At 48.2% G+C, this 23,960-nt stretch overlaps 1 protein-coding gene across 4 annotated transcripts in view; it reads left to right on the top strand.

Moving 5' to 3' along the window:
• SLC25A22 (solute carrier family 25 member 22) overlaps positions 1-23,960 on the top strand; it is a 52,384-nt gene that overhangs the window by 21,447 nt on the left and 6,977 nt on the right. For 3 of the 4 annotated variants that reach the window (XM_052810999.1, XM_052811000.1, XM_052811001.1), the window contains exons 2-5: positions 1,494-1,609; positions 5,768-5,893; positions 9,330-9,385; positions 15,160-15,250. In XM_052810999.1, the coding sequence (XP_052666959.1) occupies positions 1,590-1,609; positions 5,768-5,893; positions 9,330-9,385; positions 15,160-15,250 (293 nt within the window). In that variant the 5' untranslated portion in view covers positions 1,494-1,589. The remainder of the gene's footprint in view (positions 1-1,493; positions 1,610-5,767; positions 5,894-9,329; positions 9,386-15,159; positions 15,251-23,960) is intronic. The other variant, XM_052811002.1, reaches the window with a different exon arrangement.

The raw sequence follows: 23,960 nt of genomic DNA, 5'->3' as shown, positions 1-23,960 counted from the left end.
TAAGTGATTTTTACTCGGAAAGTGCAGACTTAGCTTATCTGGAGATTTTTAAGGTCTGCTTCCACAGATTAGGTAAACTGTCTGAAGAGGGGTCACGGAAGGGATGGAAGGTGTAATACTGTAGTGTAGTGGGTGAGGTTTGTGTGCAGTGTTTTGGAGAGGAGCCCCTTTCCTTAGCGAGCTCTATGTGCTGGTCTCATGGCTTTACCTGAATGTGGGACTCCAGAAAAAGCAGTTTTAATCTCATGTTGTCCAAGCATGGGACTGTGCAAGTGCTTTCAGGCTGCCCTGTCCTTGGCACTTAATGTGACAGGGAGGGGAGCAGGTCAGTGCTGAACTGCGTGTAACCTCACCCGCTCTCCTTCCCGTATCTGTTTGCACCACCAGCAGCTCTTTACACTTTCAGGGACCTTTTATTCTCAGGAATGCCTCTGGCCCTCAGGTTGTATCTCCAGAGCAGAAATGTCAGCCTGAAAGCCACCTTGTTGGATGTGAGATTCTGTGTGGCTTAGGAAATCTGCAATTAAGGGGCAAATTTCATTCCAGAGGCAAAGGGCAAAGATATCTCCTCTGCTTCTGGCTCGCCACCCAGGTGGCAGCTGGAAGGGCAGAAGGAGGAGAGTGGCTGAGTGCTGCTGAGATGCCTGATGGAAGCGTGGGGCACCTGATTCCCAGGTTGGAAGTGAGGAGGAGACAAGGACACCTCCAGAAAGCTGAAGGTTGTGGCCACTTCTGAAATTTTCTCCAGAGTCCAGATTTCTTCGTGTAGTGACTTCTACCAGCTCTCGTTAAACAGGAGCAATTAGGAGTCTTAGAGAGAACCATTTCCTGCAGACTTGGAGCTTCAGCGCTGTGCCAGTAGACACTGAGCTCAAAAGAGTGGTCCAAAGGGCAAAGTCACATCAATAGCTTGGGGAGGGAGAGGCACTACTTAAAAGACAATGTTGGCACAAGATGGAGCATGGGCTGTCCGTTTGGGCTGGGAAATAGAGGAAGGATTGTAACGACTGGAGGAGCAGGTTTTTGAGGACTGTCCTTTAGAAACAGCATGTATGTGTTGGAGGGAAGTCCTGAACGGGTCTCGCGATGACACGTGATTGTCTTGGGGTGGCTGGGTGGACCTGCAGAGAGTCGGAGGTCCACATGGTGCTGTGTGAAACGCTCCCTGAAGTTCGAGAGAGCTGTGATGGGTACAGCTGTCCTGGACGTTGGGCAGAGCTCGTGCACTGCCTGGCTGCTGTGCTTCCTCACATGCTGCTGGAGCCTGATGACTCTGGCAGCTCTTCCCTCCATATGTGCTTGTATATTTATATACACACACACGTTTATAAGGCTCCCTCTGGAGCTCAGTCTCCTCTCTGAGGTGACCAGGTGCTCCCTTAAGTCACTTGTTCCTCAGCTGGCCTCACCCTGCAGTCTGCCCAGTAGGACCTGAGCTTCAGGAAGAGTGTGTCTCAACTTTGTCTCCTTGGTGTCTTTCTCTCCTTTCCCAGGAAGAAACTGAAGTGAAAAAGAAGTGACTGAAAAAGAAATTAAGGAACGATTTGAAGGAACAGATTCATTTCTTAACAAGATCAAGTTTGAATTAAATGGCTGATAAACAGATCAGGTAACTTTTTAAAAAATTTTTGAGTTGTTGGTTGTGCTTTAGACTTTTCTTTTAAAGTCTTTCAAACTTAATCTCTTTTGTGATATAGGAGGTTGGAGGAAATCACCTGATCATCTCTTCTGGCCTTAAACAGTTCTGATTCCATCTCTGCTCCTTTCTTACCTGCTTTTTTTCAACCTTCTCTTATTTTCTGTCTTTGCCATGTTGTCACATCTCTGCTTTCTTCAGTTCTTTTTTCTTGCTGTCTTTTTCTTTCTGCCCTATGCTTTTTACCCTGCATGAGTCTGTTCCTTTTTGCTTCCTCTTTCAAAGGTCAGCTTGACCTGCTGACTTCATCTTGCTGCCATCAAGGGAGCAAAGCCAGGGGATGCAGTGCTTGTAATTACAAAGTCCACGTAGATGCAGCCTTGTGCCCTTCTTCTAAAGCCAGTCAATGCTTGAGTGATTGCAGGAACGTGAAGTACCAACAATAATCAGTGACACTTAAGTGCACAGCAGGAACTTAAGAGCGTTGATCCTGGCATATACAAAGGCTGGATTTGAGTCCTTTCTGGAAATGAATTGGGATGTGTTTTCTGGAAAGATGCAGTAATACCCGTAGCTTCCTAAGAGTTGTGTCAGATGGATCTGCACAGTCCTGCATGTGGGTTTAACTTTCTGCTGCTTATGAAGTTGCCCCAGATAAGTGACTCCTACATGCTGTGGGATTCCTGTGGGTTTTTCTGTGGTCCTCTTCTAACATCTAGTTTTCCAGGTTACCAGCTCAGGACAGGAGGGGTCAGTGGGTGAATGAAACCTGGTGACAGAGGGCCAGGACTTGGCAATGCCTGAATGCTACAGGCAAGAGGGCTGCCCCTTCTTAGTGTTTGCCATGATTAGGGTATCTTTCTGCATGCCTGCCTTCTGCAAATGAAAACAGTCCTGAGCTGCACTGATAACAAGACAGCATTGTGGTGTGTTTATGTGCCTAGATTTGCCCATCATCAGTTACCCAATTTGGAGAGCACTTGGCACTCTTCTTTTACACCCATGAAGGGCATGGTGAGATTCACCTCCATGGAGCCTGACAGGTGTATGTGCCTGATAGCCTCAGCAGAGCAAAAGGACCAGATGTCCGTGGCCATTTGAAGCTTGGTATTTTCAAGGAAGGGAAGATGTGTCCTCCAAGATCTCCCCCAGCCCCTCCAATGTGCTCTTGGCAGTGTGAACAGGAGCTTGCTGGCTACAGGGACTAGTTAAAAGGGCTGAGGAGGAGCACTAGGAGAACTGGGATGCCATTCTATCCCTTCTCGTGTTAAACTGAGCAAATGGCTTTATTTGTATGCTAGCCTGTGTTGTCCCTGTTTCACTAAGCCCTGCGCACCTAGATAGTGAGAGGCAGTAACTGTGCAGAAGCTAAATAGGACAGAGAGACCAGGCACAGTGGATTCTCATCCCATGAGAGAGCAGAGAGCACTGAGGTGAAAAGTGGGATGACTTAGCCCCAAGGGAAAAAGCTTTTGACTTGGGTGCAGTGCCCTCTGTCGCAGGTTCTTCTCTGTGCCCCAAATCCCTCATGTCTCCCGCTTAGGTCATCTCTTCTGTCTGTGCGCCCACAAGTCTGCAGTGGTCACAGGCAGCCAGCCAAGGAGATCTGTTTAAGCTTGGAGGATCTACTGAACCATCTTCGCTTGCAGTGTGCATTTGTCATCCCTTAGCAAAATAAGATTGTTACCAAAAATCTAAAATCCACAGCAGTGGTTTGCTGCACAGCAAGATCAAGGGCATTGCATTTCTGCAGCAGTGGACATGGAACTTGATCTCAGCATCTTGCCAGATACTGCCATGTAATCTGTCTGCACTAGTCTCCCTCTGCAGTGCATGCACATGGGGGAACCTGGGTAGTTGGATTCAGGTGTGATGGGGGTGTTGAGCAAGGGTTTCTCACCCACAGAGTGAGAGGCTCTCTGCAGCCCACGTTGCCCAAATTTTTGGCTTGCACAGGCACATCAGGCTATTCCCCTTTATTGCTGGGGTCTGTGCTGAAATTATGGAATCTTTTGCACTTAGGGTGCCAGCAGGCAAGATATTTGCCACGTGTCTGTGTCTGTCTCCACCTGATATAAACCCTGTGATGATTTCACTATTGGAACAGGTTGAGAGAGGCAAGTGTTTGCCTGCCCTGGGTGTTTCGGGGACACTTAGAGAAGTGATGACAGTGCTGAGGCTGGAAAGGGGAACTGGTTGTGCCTTGCAGTCTGTGACCTGCTAGCAGTGACTTCAGAGCTGAATGTGGGGAGGCTGATGTGATCCTGCCTTGAAACACCCTCCTTCCCAGTGGTGCCTCCATCTTGACACGCTTTTATCTGGTCTCTGACCTCCTCTTTCAGTGTGAGTATGGGTTAAATAAGGAGAGCGCCATGATGTGAAGCTTACTGTTTGGAATTTTCCCATGTCCTGAGCACAAGTTGAGCGTAGGAGTTTGCAGGCAAATCTGTTCCCTTCTCAGGCTGCGGTGCAAAGATCCCCGAGGCAACCGAGTCTCAAGCTGGTGAGATCTTGCAGTCTTGGCCCTGCACTGAGTTCATGCACTGATTTGGGCCTGCCTTCCTAACGTGCTGTGCTTTATTTAATCTCAGTCTTGTTTGGGGATGTGGACTGAGCTCAGGTCTGTCTGTCTGCCTGTCCTTGGCACCTCTTCTTCCAGCTGTGCCAGCCCTGGGGCTGCATGTGTGTGTTGTGTTGGTGTGGGTATTGAGGAGGAAGGAGCTCTGGCTGCAGGAGAGCAGAGGCTGAAAGGAGTTCCCTGGGGTGTCAAGGTCATGCTTAGCACTTGTGGGCAAAGACTTTTATTTTTTTTCCACCTCTCTTTTGTCTGCTTCCTCCAGGGAGACCTCAAGTTGAAACCCTGAGTCTCCATATCCTGCCTTTCCCTTGAGCCTGGAGCTGAGAGGCAGCTCTTTCAGCATGGCCACTTACGATCCTCTCTGCAGTTGCCCCTTGATGCAGAGCGCTCTGCGATGCCGCTGGGGGAGAGCGTGTTTGCAGAGCTTCACCCCAGCATGCCATGGCCAGCCTCACCGCTGCTGCTTCCACTGGGTAATGCAGCCTGTGCCCCCATCCAGAGCATCAAGTCACTGTCGTGAAAGTCAGCATGTCCGTTCCCGCTGTGGGAGGACTCAGCCTCACCAGCTCACCCAGCTGCAATCTAGGACTGCTGTCAGCCGTCAGTTTAATATCTGACACATCCTGTGTTCAGGGAGCCATATCCTGTGCTTTATTGGAGGGAGCTGACTCAAACAGGCTTCCTTTGTCTCTCTGTGTAGTGGTTTATTGAGCATATAAGTGCTGGACATTTTTTGTAATTGAATTTGCTGGGAACCCATGTTTGGCTAATCTGGCTTTCACTCAGTTCCACGTGCAAGAATTCCCTGTAGGAGCACAAAGGCAAGCAGAGAAAGCCCTGCGTTTTGGAAGCACACTCAGCCAGCCAGGTTTTGATTTCCCTGAGAGGTATGAGCTCACGTCTCTGCATCACGGCCGTGTAGGCTGCCAGTCCAGTGGTTTTGCCAGACTATTGGTTTGTGTGTGTTCTCCTCGCTCCGGGTGGTGGGTCTGGAAATAGTTTCCTGGAGCTGCAGCCGTCTGCTCCTTGGCTGCCAGCTGGGCGCTTCTGCTGGGCTCATTCCCACGTGATGGTAGCAGCTGACGTGTCACGAACCTCTCATTAGATGTGTATCTGATTGTGGTGCTGAGAAGCATTTGCCAGTAAACCTACTGGCTTGGATACCATCAGGCCCTAACTGAAGTCAATCCGTGTGGTAGACAGTCCAGCACTCTGTCTTTTCTCCTCTAGGGACAACAGAAACCCTTGGGTCCTGGGAAACAGGGTTTTTCCTTGCTCTTAGTGATGTGTGGCTTAGCTGTTTGGCTCCACTCCACTCATCAGTGGTTTGTCCTGATGCTATGTGCTGCTTTCCCCTCCTCCCCTCTATGTATGGCAAGGGCCACGCTTTGCCTTGAGGCAGAGCTCCCTTCGTGCTGGAGGGGGGGCAGCCTTGTTGCACAGTGATGTGTTAACTCTGGACATGCAAAAGAGCTCTGTTCTTTCCTCTTTCCCTCCCCTGACGTTATGCCAGTGCTAAGACATCTGTTTCTCTGCATCTCGTCCCCTTACAGTTTACCTGCCAAGCTGATCAATGGAGGGATAGCTGGGCTGATTGGGGTCACCTGTGTATTTCCCATTGACCTGGCAAAAACTCGCCTGCAGAACCAGCAGAATGGCCAGCGGATGTACACCAGCATGTGAGTACCACCCGCATGGGCAGAATTCCCAGGGACTTTTGGTGGGGAGTCCTTCCACTTTGTTACCTCTTTCAGGTGTGTTCAGCATTTCTAGGAACTGGGCTGTCCCCAGGAAAGCTGGGGGACAATCTTGAACCAAGCTGTGCTTGAGCAGACAAAGCAAATAAAGCAGCTATTCAGGCTGCTGAGCCCAGCAGGCAAGATCTCTGCAGAGGACACTTCTGTTTGCATGCCTTGCTTGGGAGCAGCGTGTTCACTGCTATCAGGGCTCAGGGCCAAAACACAAGGAGCCCTGTTTGGTTCTCTGCTGGACCACAATCAGGTGCATGAGGGAATTTCTGCCTCTCTTCTCTTTCCATGGCTCTCATATTGGAGGTGCTTCCTTTGCTGTGTCAGTTGTAAAAAGAGGAAGCAGTCACCTACTCCCAGTCTAGAGCACTGCATGCAGACCTTTTGAAGGGTCACAGGTTGACACATGCTGTAGTTACCCCAGCAGTCCTATGTCAAAAAAAATGAGGTGCTGTAGAAAAAGAAGGTGTGAATATATCCAGCCCACCAAATTCACCTGGGATTTGCGTAGGATGCTTAGGGCTGTGTATCTGCTGGGGGAATGTGCACCACACTCAGCACAAGATGCTTTATCCTAGGAACTGGAGTCAGGCCTTAGTTTTCCAAAAGTACTGGTGTCATTGAGGGGGTAGAAGGGACTGGGACTGATGATGTGTGTCCTGTCCTCCTGCCACATTGTTCAGAAGTAGTGTTATCTGCTCCCTGCTCCTCCACACCAATACTTTCCTCTTTCCTGCACAGGAGAATTTGAGACAGAGTGGGAATAGGAAGGAAATGCTTTGTATGTTGATGGTTTTAGTCTCCGGGCCTCCTTGCTCTAGCTGACGACACGTAATTATGCATGAGCTCTGGCGTGCCGTGGCAGACTGGTGCTTCCCCTGACAGTTACAGTGCTCTCTGCTCCCTGCATTGTTTGTGTGCCCAGGTGTGCTGGCAGGACGTGGCCTCCCATCTTGCCTTGCCTCTCCTTTTTGTTGTGTCCTGCTCCTGCCGCTGCTGCAATTTGCTTCTCCTCCCTGAGTGTCGCTTCTCCCCTGACCTGATAGGTGACAGCAACAGGAGTTTGGGCAGGGTGGAGGATTTGTAGGCTCCCCTTGGGAGTGTGTGCCAGGATGCCTCATCTCTGGAGAGGGGGCTCAGTAGGAGAGAGGCTTTTAACCTCCAGCAGTCGAGTGCAGATCTGCTCCGTAGCCAGGAGTTGTTGTGGGATGAGGCGCCGTTAGGGAATACACAGGATTTACCCTGTATATTTGAGCAGGCTCCTCCTAAAAGTCTGTGACAAAGCTTGGATGTGAATGAGTAATGCTGGAGGTGTTCCTCTGGCATTGGCAGCAGCTGTGGGGATAAGCGAAAGGGTCTTTGGGGGCTGAGGGGCCAGCAGGGACAAGGAAATAATGGGGATAACACATTCTCTAGACAACATCAGGCCATCCTGTGTCCTACCTAAGCAAGCAAGGGAAAGGCACTAAGAGGATGCTGTTACCATGCATGGAGCATGTCTTGAGAGACACCCTTACGAAAGCTAGGGATTTGGGAGGGCTTGTCTGAGCTCCCCAGTTACAGGGGCTTATTTTTGGGAAATACCGTATGCCCATCGATACCAGATCTCAAAGGTGTCTGCTGAACACCCAGGAAGGCAGCAAGTTCATTTAAAATTTTGGCTGTCATGCCTTGCTTCTGCTCAGCTCAAGAGACCTTTGGCATCAGGGGAGCCTTTCCTTTGAAAGAGACAAAGACACTTGGGAGCAGCCCTGAGGGCAGGAGAGAGCTGGGCTTTTGGGCTGCACTGCCCCAGGTATGTCATGTATAATTTTAGTTGGCTGTTGGCTCCCTTTTTCCAGGGAGAGGAAGGAGCTGGGCATGGCCTTGGCTCCATCTTGCTCTGCTGCAGCTTGAGGGGCTGGGAGTGACGTGCAAGCCTTACGGTGAGGTAGCAGGGCTGCCTGAGCATGGTGGGGAGCAGCTCTTCCTGCTTCCCTCTCTGCTGTGGCTTGTTCAGAGCAGCACCGCTGGCTCAGGAAAAATGCCTTGCCTCCAGCATTGTGGTGGAAGAGCTTGATGGGGGGATAGAAGAAAGGTGCCCTGAGATGTCTGGGGCTTACAAATTGGGGGGCTGCTCCCAAGAACAAGATGGGTGCATGCAAGCTGCAGGAGCTGGGGCAGGGTGCATGAAAGATGGGGTCCCAAAGAATGCAGGGTGTCCCAGGAGAGAGGGGAAACTCGTTGCCATGACTGGCAGCATGCAGGATGGGCTCTTCACAAATAACGTGGGGTACCCTAGAGCAGTCTTGACCCAAGCAGGGCCATAAAGCCCTTGAGGGAACTCTGTATTTTCTTCTCTCCCACCTCAGCACTACTACAGAGCGGAGATTGAAGTTTACTCCTTGTGTTGCCAAATCTCTTAGAATTGTATAATTGTTTTCATAAGGTACAATTCCCTTATTACTACTTAAAAGAGCCTTTTGTTCCTTAATTACGCATGCATGCACACCTCTCCCTTCCCCTGTGGCCATAGGAGGTACCCGTCCCTTCCCAAAGACAGCAAACCAACCTTCAGCCAGTGCCTGGGCTTCACACAGCCATGGTCCAGAGAGGGAAACTCTGCCAGGGTATCTGTGCTGCCTTCCTGAACTGCGCCTCTGGGTTTGTTAGGTGTGTGCGGCTGTGCCTTCGAAAGGCTTTGAGCCATTCTGGCGCTCTGCACAGTTTTCCTATTTGCAGTAAATATAGTTGAAACGAAGGCAGTGACAGTTTTCCCCTCGGAGCAGACCTCTGCGGCACCCTGCCATGCTCTCCCCAGGGTGAGAGCCTGAGAGCTCGCTGCCTGCTGTGGGACCCGAGGTATTAAAAGTAAGTGCTTTAATCTGCGTGGGAGGTCACAGATGACTGAGCGTTCAGGTCATCTAGTGTTTGTGTGCCTTGTGTCGAATTTCACCGAGTAAGTCAAGCAAGTCAGCATTGGGGGTTTTGGCCCCCCTCATTTCCCTTCCAGAGCTGATTTAAAAACATGCGCATGGGGATCTGCTTGTTAGAACATCTCATGCTTTTAGAACATCTCATGCTTGTTTGCCACAGGGGACCCTGGATAAACAGCCCTTGCAGTGACACTTTTCCCTTTTGTGTTTCTAGAAAGCAGACAGCACGTGCAGGGTGAGCCACAGGTTTCAAAGCCCCTGTGAATTAGGGGCTGAAATTGGACTCAGGCCTGAACAATGGCACATTCAGCGACTGACACGGTTCCCTTCTCGGCTCAGGGTTTTGCTGACAGATTGTAAATGAAAACCATTCCAAGAGATTTGTTTTGTTTTTCTCTGCTCTCACCCACCTTTGAGCTCCTGTGGCTTATCTCTCTCTGTTTTGTTTGCAGGTCTGACTGCCTCATTAAAACAATTCGGTCGGAAGGCTACTTTGGCATGTACAGAGGTAAGTAAAGCTGAGTCGGGCACGGTGCAGCTTTTGCGTTGGAAGCACTGGTGTGTAAGTTGGAGGAAAAGCCCATATTCACTGGTTTATAAAGCAATAACCTAGCAATATCCTAAGATGTTGAAAGGTGCAGCTCTTTCTGAAAATAAACTCCTCCACGCCAGGTGTCTGCTCAGCTCTCCACCTTGAGGGCTTGAGTCTTCCCTTTAGCTGTTTTGGTGTTAAACCTTATCGTTTATTGAAGTTCATCTTTACTAGCAGTTTAAGTGAAGCTGCTGAACTTCGTTTCAGGACTGTATGTGTGTGTTTCCCAGCTTGGGCACAGTAACTTTTGTCAGTAGCAAACCTCTTAAGTGTCTGACTTTGTGGTTGATGATTGAATTTATGTCAAAGCCCACCACCAACATGGTCAGGCCTGCTATCCCATCTAGTTCGTAGCTTGTCTCCAAAACCAGCTGTCTCTCAAGTGTGCCCGAGTGCTTTGTTTAAGTGTTAAGACAATCTACAATTAAAAAAATATTTAAAAATAACCTACCCCCAGAAAAAACTCCTTTGGGTGGTAAGAAAATCAGAGGTTGGCTCATGGTGGAGCTTCAGCTATTTAGTTGTTGTGTGCTAACCTGCTAGAAATCTCCTGGCTCCTTGGCTTAGGCTGTTTGTTGCAGCAGTGAGTTCCTCAGTTGACATTATACCTTTCTATACCTTTCAAAATCCTTGAAAGTTTTTAAAGATTTTGAGGAGAGAGGAACAGCAGGCCAAATTCTGACTTTACTTGTAGCAGAGGAAAATGTGGAATACCTTCTTGGCTTTCAGCACAGGCTGAAACTGGCTTAGTCGACACTGAATTCTGATTATTTTATATACTGGTATTCAATTGCCTGAATATGCAGTTTTTATCTCTGAGGTGTTCAGATAGCATTCTTTGTGGCACTCATTCACTGATAAAGCCTGATTAAAGTACTACTTTGATTAAGTGAGTCCTTACTCTTTGTTTTTTCAAGTGGGAGTCCGGAGGTGCCGGCACCTTGCTGTTGGCAGCAGTAGCGTCTCTTGCCACTTCTTCCATAGCTCCTGTGGAAACACAGACACTGCTGCCTGGGAGCAGGCGCTGGCTGTTGAGGCAGTGTCTCTTGCCCAACTTGCTGGTGGGTGTTTTGGGGAAGTGGGGTGGATGCTGGGGATGGATTGGCTGTTTCATGCCAGCTTTTCTGGGAGCAGGCAACAAGACAAATAATCCCGAGGAACCCTGGCAAGCTGCATCTTCGATGCTAGTGGTGACATGTTACCCCTTGGTTTTTCTGGGAAGCTGGCTGCTTCTGTGTTCCTAGCCAGGAACGGAGCCTGCATTTACTTTGGCTGTAAATATGCAGTGGCAGGCTGCTTGCTGGGGAGCAGAAGGAAGAAGCTGTTCCTGGAAACTTACAGGGGAGACTGTAGGACCCATCAGGGATTTTGGGAGAGACAGCTCAGTCCTGTAAGGCGTAAGGTCATGGAAGGGATGTGCATCTCCAGGCCACTTTTCACTCCCAAGCAGAAATCTCAAAGGGTGCAGAGGGTTTTGCATAGCTCTTGCTTTTACCAGCCATAATGAGTCTCATCAGCTTGGTCCATGTCCCACTAACTTTGTACACCATGTGTTCACGGAGCTGATAGTGGCTTGAATTTACTTGTCACCTCTGACTATTAAATGGGGGGCTGGGTTTGGAGAGGGCTTTTGTGAATAGCTCCAGCTCCTTCCAGAAATTCATAGATATTTCAGCATGGCCAGGGTACAAAGGTGAGTCCTCCAAGTACAGCAATCCTGGTCTCTGTGCCTCAGTTCTGTGAGCTGACATTAGCAGCCCTTCCCTCCCTCTTGGGGAGAGGACGGGTGGGTAAAATACATCCAAGATTTGTGAAGAATGTGAGTACTTTTGTGGGAAGAAGGTAAAGAGACGGCTCAGCCTTGCAGACAGGAAGATGGAAATCAGATGGTGGGATTGGTTCCTGCTCCCTCCATCTGTCCCAGTTCCCCAGCAGAAGTTGCTATATGACTCACAAGCTCTTATTTTCAGCCTTTAAGATGAAATCGGGAGGATTATATGTTAACGTGCTAGTGGCAGCTGCTGTGCCCCATGGAGGAGTCACAAGCGTGTCAGTTGTCCCTGCAGGGCACTTGGCCTCAGTCGGAGGACAGAAAGGGTCTGCTTGGGTGCAGCCATTCCCACTCTGTGACTTCATGTCTCCTTTGCGTGTGAATCAAAGCTCCTCAGTGCAGACAGGAGAGAGGCTCGAGCTTGTAGGATGCTTTTCTGCAAATTCTCTCTTAAGTGGTGTGTGTGGGCAGACAGTCCTTGTTCTGTGTGAGTAGCCCATAGTGAATTGTGTGATATATAAGGCAATCCCAACATTTCTCTCAAGTTCTTCCCAAAAAATTACAGGGATTCTTGGATTTGTTTGGGGGAGGAAGAAGAGGAGTTTTTTTTCTCATGTTTTTTCTGTAATGTCTAGGTAGCAGCAGTGCCTCAAAGCTGGGTGGTGCTGTCTAGCCCTGTCTGTGCTCAAGGTATGACCATGTACTGCCTTCAGACATGAATGAATCCATGGTGCCTGTGGGCTCCTGGACCATGTGGACACCAGTGGAAGGGGACTTTGGAGAGGTGCTCTCTCTGCTCCCTGCTACAGTCCATCCAGAAGCCACCTATAGATCCCAGCACATGTCCTGGAAAGTCCCGCTGTTGTTTGCAGACCAGCTGCTTAGCCTAGCTGGCAGGAGCCAAAGGAAAGCCTGAGGAAATCAGGCTGCAGGAATGCCCTTTGCTGTTGATGAGGTTTGGAGAATAGCTGCAGTTCAGCTACAGTAGTGTGGCAGCCTTCCCTGGCCTCTGCTAATGATACCTCCCACGTGCACCAGTGCCGCACTGGGGATGACTCAATCCCCCTGTTATGTAGGTTGCTGGTGGTATATAAGGGCTTCTATGAGAAATGTATTTTGATAACAAAACCCAAGGCTCGGTGAGAAGACGGCAGTTATGAGTTCAGTTGGCAAGCAACTGCTTTTGCCTCTACTTGATTTGTTCTTTGTAGTGCTTCTGTACTTCTTTTCAAAATACTTTATATTTTTTAATGATTGCAATTTATTTTTGCATTCTGTTTGTCTGTCATTGCTTCTGGTATACGTAGCATTGCCTATAGGCCAAGGTTAACTTTAATTAGGGAAATAGACTCATTGGCATAGCTAGAATTGAAGAGCTATGAGATTTTATAAAAAGGTAGAAAACGACGTGGAAAGCATACAGCCAGCAGCTGAAGTATCTAATTTCTCCTCCTCCAGTGAATTGAAGCTGTTAGGGATTATTGAGGACAGGGATTATCCATTCTCTGCTAAGCAGCTTTACTGAAAATACCAAAGATGTAGGAGAAAACGCAGGTTCATTAGCTTTTCTCTGTATATTGTGTGTTTTTACCTTCTGCTTTATTTGCAATTGAAGGAGAAATTGCTGTGAAAGCCTCTTGGCTCCTGGAGGAGGTCAGCATGTAGTAGCATACTTCTTGCTTACATTTCTTGCTTGATGGTTTGGAGTTTGTTTTCTTTCTTTCAATGAACCCTTTGCACTGGTGTTAGAGTAGCGGTTTATTCTTTTTTCTTTCTCTCCTTGTTTTTCCAAGGAAATGGTTATTCATGCTGCATGTCAGTGATGTACAGGTGTTTTACTTTCTAGCCATTAGGAGAGGGGTTGAAGTTGTCTTCAACTTGGCATTTGAGGAAACACTTCCTGGGTAACCACTTCCACTTAAAAATCAGGCTGTGTGGATTTGCTCTGTAGATCCTGATATGATTGACATTAAAAGGTGGAGGTAGAGTGTGAGGATCATGTCTGTGTGGCTTTTCATCATGTGCAAGAGCCATGGCAGGGGGACATGATGTGTAGGAAGCACATCACACTGAAGCAGTGCAATCACTGGTACACTTAAAAGTTTGCAAAAACCCAGGAGTGTGAGAAGGCTGCCCTGCTCCCAGGCTAGTTAATTTGGCTTCTGTAGAAGACGATGGCATTTGTTGGATGTCATGGCCAGTGTGGAACGAATGCATTGGCTTAGCTTGCTACAAGGCAGTGTTACTCTATTTTCTGCAAAATCTGAACATGGCAGTTGGAAGGGGGGAAAATGCGTTGGGCTGCCCAGCCCTGCCCAGCAAAGGCTGTCTGTTTTCTTGCTGCGATTTCCTGCGTGATGGAAATGTGTCCTCTGAGCAGAGGATGTGGAGCTAAGGATTCCCATGTCCTGGTCCCAGTTGTACTGGTCCCAGAAGTCCTGGATGCAACTTTGCTTCCTAATCTGAGGGAAGTCCCCCTAAACCTATGTCTTTCCATGTCTAATTTAGGAGTTCTTTAATAGTTTGGGGAGGGAGGGGAGTCCATCCTGAGGAACAGAGGATTGAGTTGCCTTTCTTTAGGTGTGTTGAGCCCTAATAGCTCCTGTCAACTTGTGTTCAAACCTCCTGAAAATGAACCCTGCCAGGTCTTCGGAGCCTAGTGGGAGCACAGGCTTCTCTGTCTGCTTCACTTTGGAAAACAGAGCTTTGGGACAAGTTGTTTAAATCTCTACAGCAAGCATAAATGCAAAAGGTATACCCTAGTATTTGTGTTTGTCCTTGCAAAGGTATTTATAGGCCATTAACAAGTCTCAAGCGAAGCTCTTCCAGAGGGCTTGGAGCTCAGTATGCTTCAGTGCAGGCAGGGAGAGCTTGCGGTCATCCACTGGAGGACTTCTTGAGCCATAAGATTTAAAGGGAGGAGAATATTCTGGAGCATTAATCTGATGGTGCAAAACCCAGTACGCTCAGAAGAAACTGGCCCTCCCCTCACCCCATTTCCCCCAGGGCAGCTTGAAAGCTGCCTCCCAGCCACTGTGTTGCACTAATGCTGGTGTCCATGGCCTGCAGCAGCCGGCCAGGCCACGCAGACCTTTCATTGTACAGGCACAATACAGGGATTTGCTGTTTGTTGCTCCTGACAAAAGGCCACTCCAGCGGGTGCTGGGGAGCCAATGCTTGTTTACACCCCAGGTCCCCCAGCAAGCCTTACCACGGTGCTTGGAGGGGAATTTCTGCATGCTGCAGCTTGTGGTGGACAAAAAGCCACTTCAACGGTGGCTGTTCTGAGGGTGACACCCAGTGGTGATAGACAAGGGAAGCCACTTAACTCCAAGGGTTGCTCTAGAGCTGGCGGACTTCTGTGCAGATGAGCTTTCAACCAACCTCCAGGTCTTTCCATGGCTCTGCCTTTTCTGGGCTGCCTGGTAAGCGAGCTGCTCTGCTTTTGGTGATGGTGGGGCAGGGACACTAGCAAGGTGGGGCAGGGGGCTTTTGCTTCTCAGCGTCACAAAGTATTTGCAAAGGAGTTGGGACTGGTTATTAATCCAACTCATACTCCTTTGTTGAAGGTCTGATCTGCATCCTTCTGGATTTGTAGGAATGCATCCTTGGATGAGAGAAGAGGATGCATGTATGCATGGTGGGAAGTGGTAGTAAAGCTAAAGAAATTACAAAAAACATATTGCAAATGGAGTAGAAACACTTCAGGGGATGTTTTCAAAAGCCTAAGGTGTTGGGAGGCAGAAATCCTATTAATTTCCAGTGGTGTTTCACGTTTCTAAACCCCTTTGATGCATTGAGAGCTCTCCTTCATCAGTCCTTGGTTTTGAGCAGGAGTTACAATGCATTCCTGAAAGATCCAGTTAACGGTTCCTTTATTCTCATTCTCCAATGGCCTTTTCCTCTTTTCCTTGCTCAGGGGCTGCAGTGAACCTGACTCTAGTGACCCCAGAAAAGGCTATAAAACTGGCAGCCAATGACTTCTTCCGGCATCACCTCTCCAAAGATGGGTGAGTAAGAGGTGCAGACATTTCGCATTCAACTTAAACAACACCAGCTCTTGGGACAAGACTGGCGAGACGTCAGGACAAAGGTGGAATGGGGCGATGTGATGACTGAAATGGGAGTTGACCTTGAACAGCTCAGCGGGTGATTACGTTTGGGCTAAGGATGTAATGTCTAAAATGGGAAGTGAAAAGCACTCCACTGGATGACTGCTTTTTGTTCAAGCTTCTAAAAATAGTCCCAGATCTAATCCAAGGTTAGCAGATCCAGAATTTATAGGCAAAATATTTGAGAGGAACCCAATGGCACTGATCACTGCTCAAACAGCTGCTGGGAGGACCCTTGTCCTCAGCATCCTATTGGATGCTGTTATGCTCTTTCTGGCTTGAACAGATGGCAAGTCAAGTTCTGTAGACCCCAAACTTAGCATCCCTCTTGTCCTTGTGTAGCTCGAAAATAGTTTTAGAGAGGTGGTGAATCTGAATTGATAAAGGGCACTTGCAGTGTTGCCCAGCAGCTGACCTTCAAATAAATGCTGAAGGAATAAAATTACCTGTTCAGCTTGCAAGTGGGGGTTGGTTCATGTGAATTAAATGTGAGTAAAAGATGCTAGCTAAGCAGCTGAGACAGGCTGGACCCTGAATATTTAATGCTGTTTTCACCAAGATATTTCCTTTGCAATTTGGAGAACACTTGTGTCTCCCTTCAGACTGAGACCTTTCTCCAGAGACAGCCAGTGAAGGGCACTGTCTTCAGTCCTCAGTGACAGTAGTTAGAAAACACCCTGCTTGGGATATGATCCTGATTCTTCCCATCAGCACTGATGGGGTGGAGCCTTACTGAAGATGCAAAGCTCTGCCACAATTACTTGGTTTAATGACTTCCTATAATGTACCACGTCAGTCTTGGCTGCTGCAGATCAGTGGCTTAACAACTTCCGTGGAGATTGTGGACTGACACAGGTTGAGGATCTAGTGTTTTCATGTACCTAATTTTTTTTGTTCTGGAGTCTTTTGAAGTAGCAGCTAACATACGTCTGTGTGACTCATCGGCTAGCAGCTGTTTGTGATTTTCTGTCTCTTCAAATAATGTCTCTTCTGTGCTCTGCTCAGACAGTGGGAGGTAATGATGTCCTCATTGCTCCTCACTTCTACCAAGCGGTGGGTCTGATCCCTGCAGCAGATGACACGGTGGGCCCTGGCTTACTGCAGTAGACAGGAGCACAGCTAGCTCTTTGCCAGCACCTACAAAGCGAGGTCTTAGCAGATTGTACAGGGAAGACAAAAGGGTGCCAAGCTGCCATACCTTGTACCACCAGTGAGAGAGTGGCCCATGGAAGAAGTCAGACCAGCACTGCAACATATTTGGTGTTCTCTGAGAGCAATCACTGCTGTGATGTTTCAGCCATTAAAACATGACATGTCTGTCAGTACCATGTCCTGCACCATGAGAGGTAAAGACTTCCTCATGGGACAAATATGTGTGTCTGCCTCTCAGTGCTGAGGCAGGCTTTGAGCAGGTGTTTGGGTAAGTGGGATGCAGCCGTTTTCACAAGCAGCTGAGGTTTTTACTGAGACCTCTTCTAGTTTGACTTGTGGGTTCCTGGCTGATCCACACATGACGTAGATGATGTGCTGTGCTTGATTCAGAATAAAGGAGCTAGAGAGTTTTGCCAAGAGTAAGACACCATGTTATCCTAAAACATATGTGCTGATGGGACTGGCACTACAGTGACCTGGAGGAGAAGTGTGATGCCACTCAGGTAGTGGGGAGCCTTTGTGTCTCGACATGAAACATTCTTAACTCCTTTAGAGAAAAGAAAGCTTGGGCCACAGTTAGGCGACAAGAGCTAGGCAGCACATGGAGTCGGGGTCACTCATCTCATTCAACCACCATGGCTTGGATGAATGAAATCTGGTCAGCTCTGCTCGTGATGGTAGCCAGCGTGAGCTGGACAGAGAGGCAGAGCCTTGATACTGCTGTGATAGATGGTTTAAGGTGTTTCTAACTAGAAACGTCACTCCAAGATGCGATGGGAAAGAAAAGGCCTTGCAGGCTGGCTGTGGGTGGTATAGGCTATGAACCTGGGATCTAGCTGGAAGGTCTGGTGCATGCTGTGACCTTGCTTGGGGAGCAGGGGGTGATGGAAAAGGCCATGACATTACCAGTGAGGATAAGTGCCCTTAGAAACTGCAGGGCAGCTGCTTATCATGGGATCCTTGTCCTCCATGCTAGGGAAATCCCAGGCCTGGGGGTGGAGTATGTAACCTGCCAGGGGCGTTGTGCCTGGCTATGCTGCAGTGGTTGCATGTTACCTTGCCTTTGGTAGGTCACAGGATCTTTTCCCATGTGTAGCACATGTGGCAAATAGGAGTGATGTCAAGGAGTCATTTCAGTGAATCATGAAGCTGTGTGTCCCCCAAGGGTTTGCCTTGCTCTTGCTCCCTCTTGCTGAGCTGTTGGCAGTCTCCAGGTTTCTCCCTTAAGATGCTTCTGTCCCCTCCTCCCCAGTTGTCTTTGTAAGACAGGGCAGGATTAGCAGTGCTGGAATCCAAATACCTCTCCTACTGTCGGTTTAACCCCAGCCAGCAGCTAAGCACCACGCAGCTGCTCACTCACTCCCCGCCCCCTCAGTGGGATGGGGGATAAAATCGGGAAAAAGAAGCAAAACCTGCGGGTTGAGATAAGAACGGTTTAATAGAACAGAAAAGAAGAAACTAATAATAGAAGAAACTAATCCTTGACATTAGTCTAAACACTACTTAGCAACAACTGAAAACATCAGTGTTATCGACATTCTTCACATACTGAACTCAAAACATAGCACCGTACCAGCCACTAGGAAGACAGTTAACTCTATCCCAGCTGAAACTAGGACACCTACCCAGGGCAAAACAGGGTACAATACCTACTAGCACATAGCAAGGCTGGGCCACCTATTCACAACTCCAGTCAAAGCCTAGGTATGAACAACAAAATAGCCCGGGATTAGAAAGGTGAAAATTCAAGCTGCCTGGCATATCGATGTGATTTCATTTCTAGATATGTAATTGCAACAGTCAAGGTGTTATATGGTCTAAAGCACAGCTGAGGGAGTTAGGCTCAGTGTAAGGCTGGGGCCTGTTTTTTCATGGTGAGCCACCAAGATCTTGGTTCAGCTCCACCAACATCCTTTTTGTACAAGCCAGACTGTCTGCTATACATTCATAGTACAGTGTGCTCTTAGGCCAGCATCCCAAAGGATGCTCTTGTGCTTTTCTGACTCAGAGCTGCAAAAGTCTTCTAGACCTGTTTGACATTGAATGCCTTTGTTGCTAAGCTTCTAGCACTTGTCTTGCTTGAAATGTGTTGCATGAATTGGAGATCCTTGTCTGATAAAATGTGCATGTTCTGTCAGTAGTTGCTGATTAAAATATGCTAAGTGTGTCTTCCATGTGCAAGTGGAAGAAGCGTGTGTGGACCAGAGAGAGTGTGGCAAACCCAGCATGACCCAAAATAGCTTCAAGTTACACAACAACTTTTAGTGTGCATTAATATATATATTTTTTTAATCCTTTGAAAAAACTTACTGTTGAAATGAACTTGCTTTTAAACTGCTAGGAAAAAAGGTGGCATAAAGCTTGTTTTTGAAAGGCCAGACTGAAAACACCACCTGTGGCGTAGGAAGCTCCTGGCTGCAAATTGCTGGAAGAGTATTTCAAGGATGTATCACTGCAGGTTTGTGCTAGACTCCCTTTTCCCTGGCCATACTCTTGGATGCTGCTGGAGGTGGAGTACTGGGGCAGCAAGACCTCACGTGGCACCTTGTGCCCTTGTTGGTGCACCCATCTCCCTGAGGCTGGAGATGTCTTTTCCTGCAGCCCTCTCCACCCTGGGGCTAGCTCAGCGGGGCACTCCTGCCCGTACAATGCTTTTCCCCTCCTTTTGGTGCAGGAAGGATGTGTGCTCACAGGCTAGCAGGGCTTGATTTTTGCTTCTTTGCCTGTTTCTATTTTGCTGTTGAGACGGTTATGACAGCCTACTGCTACAGCTTCTTGTTTCATGAGGGAACAAAACTTTGGTGGTCCTCCCAGGCTGTCCTGGTCATTTAGGAATAAGGGAGGCCTGCGTGAGTTGTGTGAGTGCTGGAAATCCCCTTGCTATGCCGTGAAGGAAAGGAAGAAAACCAAGGTACTGGAAAACCTCAAGGGCACCCCATGACCTTGCTGAGAAAGGCAATAAGGGTCAAATATTGTCCTGTGATGGTTTTGGCCTGAGGGTCTCTGCAGTTCCCAGGGGAAGTAGAAGAGGTGACCTACGGAAGAGTCTTCAGGCAGGTCCTTGTTCCTGTGACACTCTGTGCTGGCTGGACCACATGGCTGGGGGAAGGGAGGACACAAGAGAGAAGGGAAACTTCCAACCTTCAGGCTGCTGGAAACAGATGGGATTTTTTTTTTTTTCCTCTGGATTTCTGAAGCTGGATGTGTTGAGAGACCCATAATCTCACAGCTTCCGTTAAAATAGCTTCATTGTCCAGAGCAGAGGATGTGAGGGAGGAGTCACTAGGGCTAAGTGAAGCACTTGGGTATGAAGCTAAGAAAGCAATTTAACTTGGTAGTACACCAGCATGCATTTAAAGTACATTGTTGATTTTTGGGTGCTCAGTGAATGAGGCCTCTTTGATACATGTAAGTATTGCCTACTTTTTATGTCCTCTGTGAATTTGGGTGTTAAACACTTCATTAAAAACCAGTCCCTTTAAAGTGTCCAAGGTTTCATGTTTATCTCCAGAGTGTTGAGTGCCAGACAGCTGTTGTGTTTGGCATGTGTTTGCCAGGTTTTGTTGTTCATTTTTCAGTTCTTAGTTAAATAGTCTGCCTGGCTGCAGTAAAAAGTGTCTCATGGCTTCTTTATAAAAGTGATTTCTTGCTCATAAAAACTTGCCAGTGCCCCTAGATGAGTTTCCTGCTGCTCTTCTCCAAGGTGTGTTATTCCCTTATGTCTTCTGTCCTCTTTAATCTTGACCTTCGTTTTGTTTGCTGTTCTGGAGCAGAGGCTGGCAATCTGCTGACTTAGCAGCTCGGAATCCTAGGAAGACCAGCACGATTGCATTAGTTGTGTCTTTGCTGATGCCAGCAAGTTTTCTTCCTTTCTGCTTTCCCCTGCCTTGTAGCTTTGCTCAGAGAAAAGAAATAGCCAACTGTAATCCTGAGACAAGCAAGTCACTTTTCCTTCTCTCCCATGCAGCTGGGGAGACTGGAGCTTGCTCTCCATTGCCTTCCCAGCTGATACGTCTCCCCAGGGCTCCTTCCTTCATCTGCTTCTCTTTCAGGCTGTCCTAAAATACTCGGACCATCTTTTCTGTGGCATCTGGTTAAGTAGCCATTGCATAGCCTGGTTGATCCTTCAGCTGCAAAATGCTCATAGACAGGCTGTAAAGTGAGGCTTTTGATTTAGGAAGGAGGGATGCTGCTAGTCCTGGTGCTGAGCTGCTGTGTCACCTTGTACACACTGCGCTTTGGTCTTTCTCTGGGCTGGAACCCTTGTGGGCCAAGGCAGCCTTTCCTGTAGTTATCCACTGGATGTCTAAGCACTTCTTTAATGCAGATAAGCCTCATCCAACCCACCGACACTTGTAGGTGGGGGAGTCCAGCCCTTCCCCTAGAGAAAGAGCCAGTTAAGAGCTGATAATCTCACTGTGCCTGTTCAGGGATAGCTGGGGGGGGGGGGGGGGGGGGGGGGCCTCTTTTATTTAGCACACAGAGGCTCAGGGAATTACAGTGGGTTGAGGTTGTAGACATCAAAGGTCAGCCAGCAAGTAAATGCACTTTCAACTGTTAATCTAGAGGGAGCTAGAGATGGGCTGTTTAATCACAGAATACACCCATGAAAGGAGTATTGCCTTTGTCTCCATTCCAGGCGCATGTCTTAGGACAAAACATGGGTTGTGTCTGTGTTCAACATGCCCAGACGCGTTGCCCTGTCCATTGTTCACTTCCACAGACGTTCGTATTGGAACAAAACACTTGGGATCTCCTGCCAGGGCAAACCTGATATAATGGGTGCAGGCAGAGTCACCTTCCTCTTGACTTAGTCCAAACATGCAACAGAGCTCCTGCAGCCAGAGGTAGATTGTACCATACAACCTACAGAGTAACGTCTGCCAGAGCAACATTTATTCTGGTGGCGTTCCTTTGAGGTGGATCTGTCCCACATCAGTGCTTTGTTTTGCTTGTCTGAGGCATTTCTGAGCTGGCACCAGAAGTGAGAGGGAGCTTGTGATATGAACTTTCTTGCTTTTACATTTCCCAGCATCATAGCTCCAGCTTTTCTGAAGTGTGGTTGCAATAGCGTGTTGTTCCCTCTTGGAAGATCAGGGGTTGGGGTTAAAGAGACTGACTGGCGGTTTGCGTGCATGTCCCTGCATGGCTGTGACAGACAGGTTGCCCTCCCTTTGAAGGACAACTCCTGTGTGTTGGTCCTCTAATCCATATCAAAGACCCACTATTTAAATTGTTTGAAAGCAGCTGACTTTCTCCGGTTTGAAACTCTCGGGGAGCTTTTGACAATCCGTTGGGTTGTCAGAACAGAGGCAGAGGTTATTTTATGAGTGAGGAAGGTGATGTCCAAGCTGGGGACAGTAGCCTCTTGGGTAGCAAACAGAAGCATATAGCTTTGTATGGATGCTTCCTTAGGTCAAAGATTCCCTGTCTTTGGAAATCTGGTCATCCTTATGCCAGAATGGCTGGTTTTGGTCCCTGCCCAAGCACAGTCAACTCCTACATGGTCAAGATTTTTCAGAACCTTGAAAAAAATCTTACTCTGCTTCCATGTGACATCGATATACCAATGCTTTCAGAGATCCTAACTTTGGACTGGCGTGTTGCTCTTGAAAAGCCCTCCATAAACTTCTCATTCCTGCTTTATGAATTTCTTATTTTTCAGTTCTAGTTTGAAACTCTAATTTAGATGGAGCATGAGTCTTCTCCCCTTCCCATTTGACATTGTTGATTTGTCACTAATTAACTGCATGTCAGTTAAAGTGGAATGACTGATTTCTGCCAGTGCAGAATTTGGGGCTATTGTGTATATGTTATATTTAACACCCTCTTGCTGTGATAAAAGATGGTTTCTGTGTTTGTAGGACCAGATCCTTGCTGGTGTTGCAGCTTTTGAAGTTAGTTGAGGTGTGCCAATTTTTAAACCACGGAGGATAATGCCTGTGGTGCCTTGAATATTTAAACTCCTTTGTCGTCTAGAGATGAACCGTTTTCAAACTCCTTTTACATGCAGACCTGTGAGGTTTTGCAAAGGGAGTTTGACCCCTGTATGGCAAATTTTAAACCTCCTGACAAAAGATTTGCCTATCTTAGGCTATTTTTTTCTTGGACTGCCCCCAGTTCCCAGGATATGCAAACCAAAAGCTGAAAGCCCTTGTTCTAGATGCTTTTGATGTACCTGTTTGACATCTCTAAAATACACCCATGCACATAAATCCTTCACTGGGTCACACTGGCATAGCTCCATGGAGTTCAGTCAAGCCAGGCCGGCTTTTGTTGCCTGGGATAATGGTCCACAAACGAACATGTAGGGCAAATCTTCCTGATCTTTTGAACTGGGTGTCAAAGCGGTTGCCCTGGATGAAAGCCAGGAGACAAGTACTCCAGGGATGCTCCAGGGCTCTTGCTAAAGTGTGAGGTGCTCTGCTGTGCCATAGAGAGGGACTGGCAGCCAGCTCCTTTGGGTGGTTTGCTTCCTCCCACGGCTGGACTAGGGGTTGTACAGCCTTGCTGCTGACTGTATTGAGCTGCACAGAGACTGGTGCCCAAGGCTTCAGGCCGCCCAAGAGGCACAAGCTGGCTGCCTCCAGGTGTCACTGCCAGGGGGGACCTCTGGATTTGCACACCCTGATACCTGCGTACCTCCTGGAAAGCTTGCTGCACACACTTCAGCGCCTGTGTGGGTAACTCCGTGGGAGGGACTGTTCTTTGCAGCTTCTCATCTGTGGGGGAATTTGGAAAGGGGAGACCGTGAAACATTCCTCCCTTCAGCCTCACAGGAGAGCTCTATATTTAGTCGCTGGTAACCTCCGTTGCGGCTCTGTGCCTCTAATCCCCTGCTCTGATATCCTCCCTGGAGAAGATGAGGGGTGGAGAAAACGGCCCAGCTGACATGGTGGGCCAGCAGGATTACGGCGCATCTCCCCTCCCTTTCCTTTAGGGTTGGCATTGAAACTTCTTTGCTGGCCTGCAGTGCCACAACTGTGCTGTATGTGCTTGCGTATGAAACCCCCAGTAAGGGAGCGTGGCTTGTTTTTGCAAGGGAATAGGGCTTATCATTGTGGGACTGCTTTTGCCATAGTGTGGGGACTCGCCTTGGGTAGGTTAAGATGAGGTATTGCTGCAGGAGTGGGGCTGGGGGGAGTAAAAATAGTACTTGCATTTAAAACAGAAAAAAGAGGAGGCTGTTTCCCTCTGGCTGTGTGATTTATAATTGCCTTTTTTTTTTTTTTTTTTTTTTCCCCATCTAGATAAGAGCAGATCAGAGGCACTTCTTTTTTTTAATCCAGTCAGTGTTTTCTGGTGCCAAGGGGTGAGATTTTTTACAGGGCAAAAACTCATCAGTTTCTGAAAACTGAGGCTTTCTGAGCATTTGCATCCTGAGTACGTGATTTTCGTCTTAGCTAAGCTGTTTCATGGCTTTCCGATGGAGGGAGCTGTGAAATGCTGCATTTTG

This window comes from Harpia harpyja, chromosome 16 (genome assembly GCF_026419915.1).
Source record: "Harpia harpyja isolate bHarHar1 chromosome 16, bHarHar1 primary haplotype, whole genome shotgun sequence".
Lineage (NCBI taxonomy): Eukaryota > Metazoa > Chordata > Aves > Accipitriformes > Accipitridae > Harpia > Harpia harpyja.
This window is presented reverse-complemented; position numbering and strand designations above follow the sequence as displayed.